Source organism: Lipotes vexillifer, unplaced genomic scaffold (genome assembly GCF_000442215.2).
Source record: "Lipotes vexillifer unplaced genomic scaffold, Lipotes_vexillifer_v1.1 scaffold744, whole genome shotgun sequence".
Lineage (NCBI taxonomy): Eukaryota > Metazoa > Chordata > Mammalia > Artiodactyla > Lipotidae > Lipotes > Lipotes vexillifer.
Genome location: NW_006788282.1, coordinates 224,233 through 235,404, shown reverse-complemented (window position 1 = coordinate 235,404; position 11,172 = coordinate 224,233). Strand labels below are relative to the sequence as shown.

Sequence of the window (11,172 nt, the reverse complement as noted above, 5' to 3'; positions counted from 1 at the left end):
AAAAAAAAAAAAAAAAAAAAAAAGACCCAGAGCCAACTTGAAGAGGCTTCCACCTGCCGAAGATGAAACTATTTGATCTTCTTCAACAATAACAGTAAAGCCAATGAATCAAAACCCATCAAATGTGTTTAAATCCATGAATTGATCACTTTTTGACAATCAGTAAATAGATAATATCAAACATTCATCCTATGTTCCCTGAGAAAACTGTACCATTGGTTAACCAAAGAATGCATAAAGGAGAGTATCTTTTCTTTAATGTACTTAACATACATATAAAAGAGAAGATAGAATTAAAACATCACCATTTTACAGCCCTTTATAGCCTTTTAAAGCATCTATATCAACGTATACACTTACTGTCAAAATATACTACGCAGTGTATATATATATATATATATATATGTGTGTGTGTGTGTGTACAGTATATATACACATACATGGTATTAGGAAAAGGGGAAATGCTTAATGTCCCTCTCTCTCTACACACACATACACACACATGCACATGCTTAATGTCTATATATGTATATACACATATACATGCTTTATGCCTCTCTCTCTCCCTCCCTCTCTCTCTCTCTCTCTCTCTCTCTCTGTCTCTCTCTCCATGCGTAAACACACAGTTGACCCTTGAACAATGTAGGGGCTAGCAGTGCCAACAACCACATACTCAAAAATCTGCATGTAACTTTTGACTCCCCTAAAAGTTAATTATTAATAGCCTGCAGCTGACTAGAAGCCTTACGAATAACATAAAACAGTCAATTAACACATATTTTGTATATTATATGTATTGTATACAGTATTCTTCAAATGAAGTAAGCTAGAGAAAAGAAAATGTTATTAAGAAAATCATAAGAGAAAATATCAATCCAGCTACAGTGCTATAATGTATTTATTGACACTATAAGTTTACATTGTCTTTTTACAAGATGAACAATCTGTCAATACCTACGTCAATATTGTCTTATGTGATACAAAACACTGTAGATGTTGTACATACTGCTAACACTAGACATCAAAAATGAAAAGATGATGTGAAAAAGAAATTGCTACTTATTTACAGGTATGAGGATTCATGCGTTGGTAATGAAGAAGCAGCAATAGGATTGCTTTGTGGTCGCCTAGTGTAATCAATTGCTTCATGGTAGCCATTAGTGTAGCCTACACACTAATGAATGAATCTTATAAAAATGTATAGCATACAGTAGTAGCCATATTTATAATATGTATTGGAGACTATGTTACATTTTTTAAAAAAGCCACTTACCTGTGACAACAGGCAGAGATGCAGCTTTTCCAATTATGAGAGAGGCATATTGTATAGTCATGTAATTCTTTGAAAGCAAAGTTATAAAATGGTAAGAAAGCTACACATGATTAATTTTATATTAAATATCACTCACCTTATGCCTCTGTAAGGATAGGTTATACACTTTAGTACAAGTCTTGCATAAGATGTTCTACGCGATGAGTACTCAGGCAATGATGACGGTGGTGACACAGACATGTCTCACAGTTCTTGCCATATGGTTACTAGATTTTCACATAAAGACACGCACACATATATGAGATGTCAGTTTACTAACTGTACGGCATGATGACTATTTAGCACTCGGTAAAAAGAAGTGTATCATCGGGCTTCCCTGGTGGCGCAGTGGTTGAGAGTCCTCCTGCCGATGCAGGGGACGCGGGTTCGTGTCCTGGTCCGGGAAGATCCCACATGCCGCGGAGCGGCTGGGCCCGTGAGCCATGGCCGCTGAGCCTGCGCGTCCGGAGCCTGTGCTCCGCAACGGGAGAGGCCACAACAGTGAGAGGCCCGCGTACCGCAAATAAAAAAAAGGATCATCATAAAAGTCTTCATCCTCATGATCGTCACGATGAACAGGCTAAAGAGAAGGAGGAAGGGGAGGAGGGAGTGTTTTGCTGTCTCAGGGATGGCAGAGGAGGTAGGAGGAAAGGCAGCCACACTTGCTGAACTTTACAGAAATACATCATAATTTACATCTGACATTTTTCTTTTTCATTTCTCTAAATACATTTCCATACAAATTCCAATCCTTCTTCCACTGTTTGCTTTAGTTTCATAGAAGGGTCCATGTCATAAAAGAAGTCCAAAGCAGTTTAGAATAATCAGAACTCTTCTGACAGATTGTCGGACACGACTTGTTTCCTGGCACCGCTTCTTCCAAATCTTCCTCATAGTCTGGCGCTGTTTTGCAAGCTCTCATCTCTGTCCAGTCATCTCTGCTAATTTCCCTCGTGTGGTAGCTATTAGCTCGTGAATTTCTCCAAGATCCGTATCTTGAAACCCCTCCCGCTTATCTTTTTTTTTTTTTTGCCATATCCACAGTCTCTCTCATGATCTCCTTGCTTGGCTCTGTCGTAAGTCCTGTGAAGTCATGCACAACATCTCGACATAGTTTTCTCCGGAAGGAGTTCATTGTTTCAGGCTCAAGGACTTTCACAGTTTTTACTGTAACAATAACGGCATCTTCCATGCTGTGAGCCTCCCAGACTTCCACAATGTTCTATCACGGTTCTCTTCTATAGCATTGAAAATCCTTTCCATAGAGGATCATGGGTAATGAGGCTTAAAGGTCCTTATCACCCCCTGATCTAGGGCCTGAACTAAAGATTCTGTGTTTGAGGGCAAGTAGACCGCTTCAGTGTTGAACTCATGGAACTCTGGGTGGGCAGGGACATCGTCCGATATCAAAAAGAACTTTAAAAGGCAGTCTCTTACTCACAAAGTACTTCCTGACTTCAGAGACAAAGCATCAATGGAACCAATCCAGAAAAACTGTTCTAATTGTCCAGGTCTTCTTGGCGTCCAACCTAAAGAGGGGTAACTGGTGTTTGTCTTTTCCCTTCAAGGCTCGGGAGTTAGCAGCTTTATAGATAAGGGGCGTCTTGATCATAAACCTGAATGCATTTGCACAAAACAATAGACTTAGCCTATCCCTTTCTGCCTCAAATCCTCGTGCTCACTTCTCTTCCTTAGTAATGAATATCCTTTATGGCATTTTTTTTTCCAGATTAGGACACTGTTATCTTCATTAAAAACCTGTTTAGGCAGATACCTTTTCTCCTCAGTGATTTTCTTAATGATGTCTTGGAACTCATCTGCTGCCTCTTGGTCAGCAGAAGTTTCTCCTCCTGTTATCTTGACATTTTTAAAGCCAAACCTCTTTCTAAAATTATCAAGCCATCCTTTCCTGGCATTAACTTCTCCAGTTTTAGATGCTTCACCTTCCTTTGGCTTTAACTTCTCATATAATGACTTCATGTTTGTCTACAGCTGTGCCTTTCTTTTTATTAATTTATTTATTGTTATTATTTATTTTTGGCTGCGTTGGGTCTTCGTTGCTGCCCGCAGGCTTTCTCTAGTTGTGGTGAGTAGGGGCTACTCTTTGTTGTGGTGCATGGGCCTCTCACAGCAGTGGCCTCTCCTGCCACGGAGCATGGGCTCCAGGCGTGCGGGCTTCAGCAGTTGTGGCACGTGGGCTCAATAGTTGTGGCTCGCGGGCTCCAGAGCACAGGCTCAGTCGTTCTGGCGCATGGGCTTGGTTGTTCCATGGCATGTGGGATCTTCCCGGAGCACGGCTCGAACCCGTGTCCCCTGCATTGGCAGGCGGACTCCCAACCACTGCGCCACCAGGGAAGCGCAGGTGTGCCTTTCTTATAGCAATCTTACAATCTTTACACAAAAAAGCTGTATTTTTAACATGAGATAAAAAGATACTTCACAAAAAGTGCAAGTTTTGTGTGCCTGTTGACATAGCTGTAGCAACAGCCTCATGAATTTTCTTTTCTTTTTTTAAAAGTTCCTTAAACTGGATTCATTTATCTTGAAATGGTGGGCAGCCACAGCTGCAGACCTCAATCTATGGTACATATCAAGTAATTTAGCTTTTTCTTATAGTGTCATGACTTTTCTCTGCCTCTTGGGAGCACTTCCATTAACACTAGTGGTACTTCTTATGGGTTTACGAGGTTTACGGTTATTCATGGTTTATGCTATTGCACTAAGCAAGATGAAAAACATGCGAGAAGTGTGATTGATCACTTTTTACTGTGATATGCAATTTACTGGACAAAAGAACTGCTCACATGGAGATAATGAGTGTCACATGGTTAAGAGGATGGTGGCTGCAAAATTGCTACATATGCACTATGGTTAATTTTATGCAGTTATGATTTAAAACTGCATCTTTACCTTCGTTTACATTTCTCTTGACTGAATAGTGCCATGTACAGTTTGTGTTTGTGTGCATAGGTTTTGATAAATTTTAACTCTTTATAATAGATTTGTGTGTATTTTACGGTAGCAAATGATAAAATAGACTAGTATCTACATATATTTTATGCATTCATGACACCTTTTTCTTAATTTTTTCTTTTTTCTTTTTTTTTGCTATTTCTATCTAGGGTGTGCAGTTCATCTGTGACTTTATTCAAATTGTCACAAAATTTTTTCCAATATATTTATTGAAAAACATCTACATATAAGTGGATCTCCAAAAATTTTTGCAATATATTTACTGAAAAAGTCCACATATAAGTGGATCTGCTTAGTTCAAACCTGTGCTGTTTGGAGCAACTGTATCCATGGAAGAAATTATTATTCATAATAACCTTCTAAAACAATTAATCCCCCTCTTCATGACTTCTATTCACCAATCCATTTAAACTTCTCTACTTACTTACTTCATTATTAATTATTCTTCTTAATTATTAAGAACATTCAGTCATTTCTGGTTAGGGAAGATAAATGGCTGCCTTTCAGTTCAATAGTTTAAGAGCCCCAAATTAGTTTATCCAGTTTAAACTAATTTATCAGCAACCATAAAATCTGTGGAGTTTGATACTTATTGTACATTTGCTAATGTAAGTTACTCTAACAGCATAAAATACCTCTTTATGTGTTTATATTTTGCCCTTGTCGGTGAGTTTTCCCCCTTTGGCCACTAAAGTTAAACCTTGAAGTGGACTGCCCTAGTGCAAATGAAAATAGCTCTTTCTTTTAAATAAGAAGTCATTCTTCAACTTAGACTTTTTTGTTTTGGGTCTGGGGTGAGACAATAGTCTTAAATCCAAGCATTTAAAGGGGAAAAGGTTTTAAATCACAAAAGCTTCCTTTTCCAAAAACAAACTTTGGTAATCTGAACACAGTTTTACTGTAAGCCATAGATAGTGCAGAGAAAAATAATGATTTTATTAGCAAGGGACATTCTTAGTAGGCAGAAAGCAGCAGAAGCCCTTAGAATCAGAAGGAAGGAAAGAGAAAAGCAAAAGTGAACCAAAGTTTCTTCACTTTTTTTTTCTGCTATCCTATCAAAACTTGGGGAAGACACTCATATAACCCCAGGAAGATTAGAGGGAAGCTAAAAGCAGTGGTGGCTTTACCTAGTTTCATGTTTGAAAATCTAGAAAGGAACTGGAAAGCAGATGCTTTGGTAGCAACATGAGGTGAACAACACTGTGGACAGGGTGGCTTGTAGCGTTTGGGCAGAGAAGGTCTGGGGAAGTCCATGCTGCCTCAGTTCTAGGTGAGCTACGTAGGCAGTAAGCATTCATACTGGAGTGATGTGGAATATTTCCTGCCATATCAGTAAACAAAAGATGTCACAGTCCTCAGTGATTGCAGCCACTTCCTACAGTGAGCCCTGAGGGAACTCACAAGGGAAGAATACCTGCCATTTAGCAGCCATCAGACTGCAGCCACTGTGAGCCCAGAGGAAGCTCAGGATGCGAAAACACAGGATACGGCCCCAGAGAGCTGAGGTGCATCTCAAAGGAACGATTTCAGTGAGCTCAGACTCTTGCACGTTCCCATATATAGAAACGTGCTAAATTCCTTAACTTGAGATTTCTGGTTTTCTTTAATTAATAAGAATATTTTTATGCTCCCTTTGCCCTTTGCTGCTGTGTCCTACGTCTCCTGCCACCTCCTCGGAGCGGTTCTCTCAGGGTTACTTGAGAGGCTGCCTCCTGGGCTTGAAGTCCTAAAACTTCCCGCCAAATAAAACAGAACTCTCAACTCTCAGGTTGTGAATATCTTTATAGTCGACAATACCTTTCTGAAGAGTTCTTGGTGATAAAATTCCTGAAGTGTCCCCGGCCTTGGCAGGGACAAGACCCCGCAGAGCAGACAGCCCAGGCTCAGGACAAACTGGAAAACGTGGTGGAGAATAGAGTGGTGGAGATTCAGAGGGACCTCACAGCCAGTGAGTTTACATCCGCAGGGGTGGAGAATGCCGGGGCTGTACCCTCAGGCCTGGACCCTGCTGAGAACAGACCATACATTCTACAACACACGGAGAAGCTGATGGAACAGAGAGATCAGGCAAGACAGTTACCTCTCACCTGGAGCGGGGCAGGAGTCAGCAGAGGACACGTGGGGACCAGCGCCATCTTCTGCGTCCCCTATGTGTAGGCCTTGCCTAGGGAAGCAGGAGAGGCCCGAAAAAAGGCCCCGTAGAGAGTCTGGACTTTCAATTGACTAAACAACGACCAGAGTTACCTACTATTTGAAAACTTAAACAGTTTCTTGTTTTGCTCAGTTGTTTTTCCCTTATGAACAGGAATCCATACAGAAGACAGTTAAATCAGAGAAAGGAACTGAAGACAGCATTATTATTTTGCACATCTGAGCCTCATGTGAAAACATTCATTATTTTCAGGGACCTAGTTCTATAAAAAAAAACTGGCTAAAACAAATAAAAAGCTCCAGTTGAAAAGACTGACCTCAATCTAGTAAGATAGCATATGAGACCTCAGTACTGAAATGGCATAAAGTATATTAATCATTCTACCTCTTGGCCAAAAAAATTAACTAACCTTTTTTTCCCCCTGTAGACACTTCAAGTATTCTTTACAATTATTTAATACTTGGAAATATAGATACCATTTATACTTCACATTTTAGAATATAAAAGATGTATATGAAAACAATCTTTATTTGATAGCTTAATGTCATGGTATAAGTCTAGAAAAGATTTAAAATCTATTTTTATTTGATAAATTAACTGTGTATTACTAGGATAGTGGGGAATAAATTGACAATTTGACCAATCATCAATAATAGGAAATAAAAATTTTCCTTTACAGGTTCTAAAACTGTACCCAATGTTGACATTTAATTTATGACTTAGGCATATATCTGTCACTTAGTTATGGTTTGCTGGTCATATTAAAGTTTTCTGTATTGTCAGAAACTATTAAGAAATCTGTGAAGTAAAAATGAAGATTATTAGATGTTCCTCATACCTGAAATTAAATGTCTTAGGAGAAATGTTTTTGCTTATAATTTTGAACAAAAAATACTGAGATGGTTAAATATAACTTTTATTTTAAACAAGAACTTACAATTCATTGGCTTACAAGACAAGCTGAAATGGAAGGTAATATAACTACTCTTTAAAATGAAATTACAGATTGGATTGACAATGACTTTATACAACTAAATGAATTTATCATATTATAACATGTTAAAATTATCTTCCATATATTAGGAACTGATATCCAAATCCAGAGCTCTTACACATAAATTAAATTCTGTAGGTTAACAAAATTTGTTGATTATACATATACAGTCACTGTGAATATATTTTAGATGATCCCCATACTTGCACTTTCCTTGGAAAACATTGAGAATTATGACATATGAAGACAACGTATAAGGGACCTTAAGTCGGCTTTGATCCCATTATTAAGAAATCCATATAGAATTGGATTAAGACAGCAGGACATCATGCCTAGCAAGTGACAGATGCAATACACCAACTTGAAATGCCTGTTTGAAATCAGGCTATCGTTAAAATCGGTCACCACATGGAAAAGGTGCAGAGGCATCCAGCTCACTGCAAACACTAGTATCAAGATGGTCAGTCTGTAGAACACACTTCGAGATCTTTTTTTTAATCTCATGATAGAACAGTTTACTCTCATCTCATGAACATCTGAGTTTTCTTCCGGTTTCACCTCAAAGCAAGTGGGGACACCTGGTATAAACTTACGGGATGATGGGGGCTGACTTTTCCCAGAGCCCGAGTGTTCTGGAAGCCTTCTTGAGCGGTTCTCTGGAGGAGGTCTCGCCGGAGCAGGCAGCACGCATGCCGTCTTCTTGCTGTACCTCCTTCTGTGCTTTCTGATGAATGAATAACTCCATTTCCGGCTGCTGGAGACTCTCACCTGAGGCCCACTCTTTTTGGAAGGATGGAGAGTTAAGTTGATCATCTCATTTTCTTCTAGTTGGTTTTCTTGGTTGGACAATCCACAGCTTATACTCCTGCAGACACTGGTATGACTTACAGTTAGACAAACTAAGGGCAGAATATACTGAACGAGCAATAAAGAGATAGTGAAAGCAATTCGGTATGCATCGGACGGCCATGACTCGACACATAAATACCTGCTGCTGAGCAACGCTGAACCAAATGTCTCCTGAAGTTCCACAAGGCTGTGAAACACTGGGAGGGGAGAACACATTGCAAAGCCTAGTGTCCAGACAGTAGCGATCAGGAAATAGCCATGGTTTGCTGTTAAATGATTAGATACAGGATGTTTGATCATATGATACCTGACGATGGCGATTGATATTAAAATTAAAGTGGAAACCAGAACTGTCACACATTGAAGGAAAGGCATAATATGACACATGACTCTGCCAAACATCCACTGATCCAGCAAGACAGAGGTCAGTGTGAAAGGTGAGCAAAACAGCACAACCAAGATATCAGAGAAGGCCAGATTCCCAATGAGGAAGTTGACTGTTGTCTTCTGATTTCGCTTCCTCATGAGAGCCATTAAAATAAGTAGATTCCCCATAAAACCAAGAAGACTTACAAATGTATAGAGTCCAATCAGAAAATACTGCAAGTCATCGACACTGCTTTTATAGTCATCCCAGACTGGGAAGTCAGAATTCCGAGTGGCAGCAGTATTGTTCTCTGTAGCAAGTGTCTTGTTATAATAATCCTTGAGCTCTGAATCCATATTATTCTCCTGCTTGGAATAAAAAGACATTAGTTAGCAACTTGAAAAAAAATTCCATGACTACTGTAAATTAATCCATTGAGAAGGAAACATTTTACCATTTGTTCCCATTACCTTATTCATTTACTAAAAAGTTTAGGGAAGTCTTTAACTGGCGACAAGTACAGTGTAAATGTCAACCAATAACAATTACAGTAAGTTTAAATCTAATCATCACTTCTATGGTGTGTTGACTCATGTTAAAATAGCAGAACTTTTTTCTTTTAATTTATGTATAAATAATGTAAGGGACAGAAAAGACAAATGTGGATGAGAACTTCAAGATTATAATAGCTAATTAATATTGTTCTCCAGTCAAGGTACCTGATACATGTTGTAGTCATATAATCTTACCTTAAACATTCCTTCCTCTCTTACATCAATCAAGGTCAAACTTAAAAGTCACCTGCCCTAAAGTGTTCCTTCATCTATTCAACTGGATGTGATCTCCTTTTGGAACCCCCATGTATTTCTGTTTATAGCTGTCTGATGCTACATGACACAATTTGCTTTGCACTGCAATTATAATAAAAACCAGTATACCTTATTTATGTATAAGCAATGGAAAAGCGAAACTGTGTTTTACTCACCGTGGTATCTGCCATAAAACATGGCACGGTAACTTCACCATGGAAAGTGTTAAATAAATATATGTGGGAAAATGAAAAATTCAAACAAAAATAAGTATTTATGGGGAAATGAGAAATTCAAACAAAAAGCTAATATCCTAAATATATCCAGTTCATATAATCTTCAGATCTGAGCTTCTCAGGTTTAGAAACACTATTCCATGACCTACATGTATAGAGTAGGTGCTCAATAAATGTTTATCACATGGTGCTGTTGACTATGTGAACACAATTCTGGATGGCAAAATCATTTCATGACTAATCCTCAGTCCTCTGAGAGGTGCAGATTATCATGAATTAAACCACTAGCCAGCTGGCTACTGGTGTTTCTAAAAACAAAATTTACCTGTTTATTTTTTAATTTAAAAATTGAAAGTAGATTTCAGCACTAAAACGATTAAATAAATTCATATTTTTTAAGGAAGATAACATGGCATAAAGTTAAATGTAGAAGTGATACTAATATAACATCCCATAGTAAGTTTTTTCACCTCAAGGAAATTAATAATGTAACATTAATACCACAATGATATTACTTTTATTTTTACTTTTTTTAAATTGGAGTATAATTGCTTTACAATGTTGGGTTACTCTCTGCTGTACAGTGAAGTGAATCAGCTATATGTAGACATATATCCCCTCCCTCTTGGACCTCCCTCCCACCCCCCATCCCACCCAACCAGGTCATTACAGAGCACCGAGCTGAGCTCCCTGTGCTATACAGCAGGTTCCCACTAGCTATCTAGTTTACACATGGAAGTGTATTTATGTCAAACCTAATCTCCCAGTTCATCCCACTCTCCCCTTCCCCCTCTGTGTCCACATGTCCATTCTCTACCTCTGTGTTTCGATTCCTGCCCTGCAAATAGGTTCATCTGTGTACTATTTTTCAAGATTCCACATATATGCGTTAAGACACAATATTTGTTTTCCTCTTTCTGACTTACTTCACTCTGTATGACAGATACTAGGTCCATCCACATCTCTACAAATGATCCAATTTCATTTCTTTTTATGGCTGAGCAATAGTCTATTGTATATATGTACCACATCTTCTTTATCCACTCATGGACACTTAGGTTGTTTCCATGTCCTGGCTATTGTAAATAGTGCTGCAATGAACATTGGGGTACATGGGTCTTTTTGAATTATGGTTTCTCTCAGGGTATATGCCCAGTAGTGGTATTGCTGGGTCATATAGTATTTCTATTTTTAATATTTTAAGGAACCTCGATACTGTTCTCTACAGTGGCTGTATCAATTTACATTCCCACCAACAGTGCAAGAGGGTTCCCTTTTCTCCACACCCACTCCACCCTTTGTAGATTTTTTGATGATGGCTATTCTAACCAGTGTGAGATCATACCTCATTGTAGTTTTGATTTGCATTTCTCTAATAATTAGTTATGCTGAGCATATTTTCATGTGCCTCTTGGCCATCTATGTGTCTTCTTTGGTGAAATGTCTATTTATGTCTTCTGCCCTTTTTTTTTTTTTTTTT

At 38.5% G+C, this 11,172-nt stretch overlaps 1 protein-coding gene across 1 annotated transcript; it reads right to left on the bottom strand.

Annotated features, from left to right (window-relative positions):
• Positions 1 to 7,337: 7,337 nt before the first annotated feature.
• NPY5R (neuropeptide Y receptor Y5) lies at positions 7,338 to 9,055 on the bottom strand. The gene has a single exon (XM_007461542.1). The coding sequence runs from the start codon at positions 9,031 to 9,033 to the stop codon at positions 7,663 to 7,665; it is 1,371 nt and encodes a 456-aa protein (XP_007461604.1). The 5' UTR covers positions 9,034 to 9,055; the 3' UTR covers positions 7,338 to 7,662.
• Positions 9,056 to 11,172: the final 2,117 nt, after the last annotated feature.

Coding starts and splice junctions, on each gene's coding strand:
- NPY5R (XM_007461542.1), bottom strand. CDS start 9,033: ATGTCTTTTTATTCCAAGCAGGAGAATAATATGGATTCAGAGCTCAAG.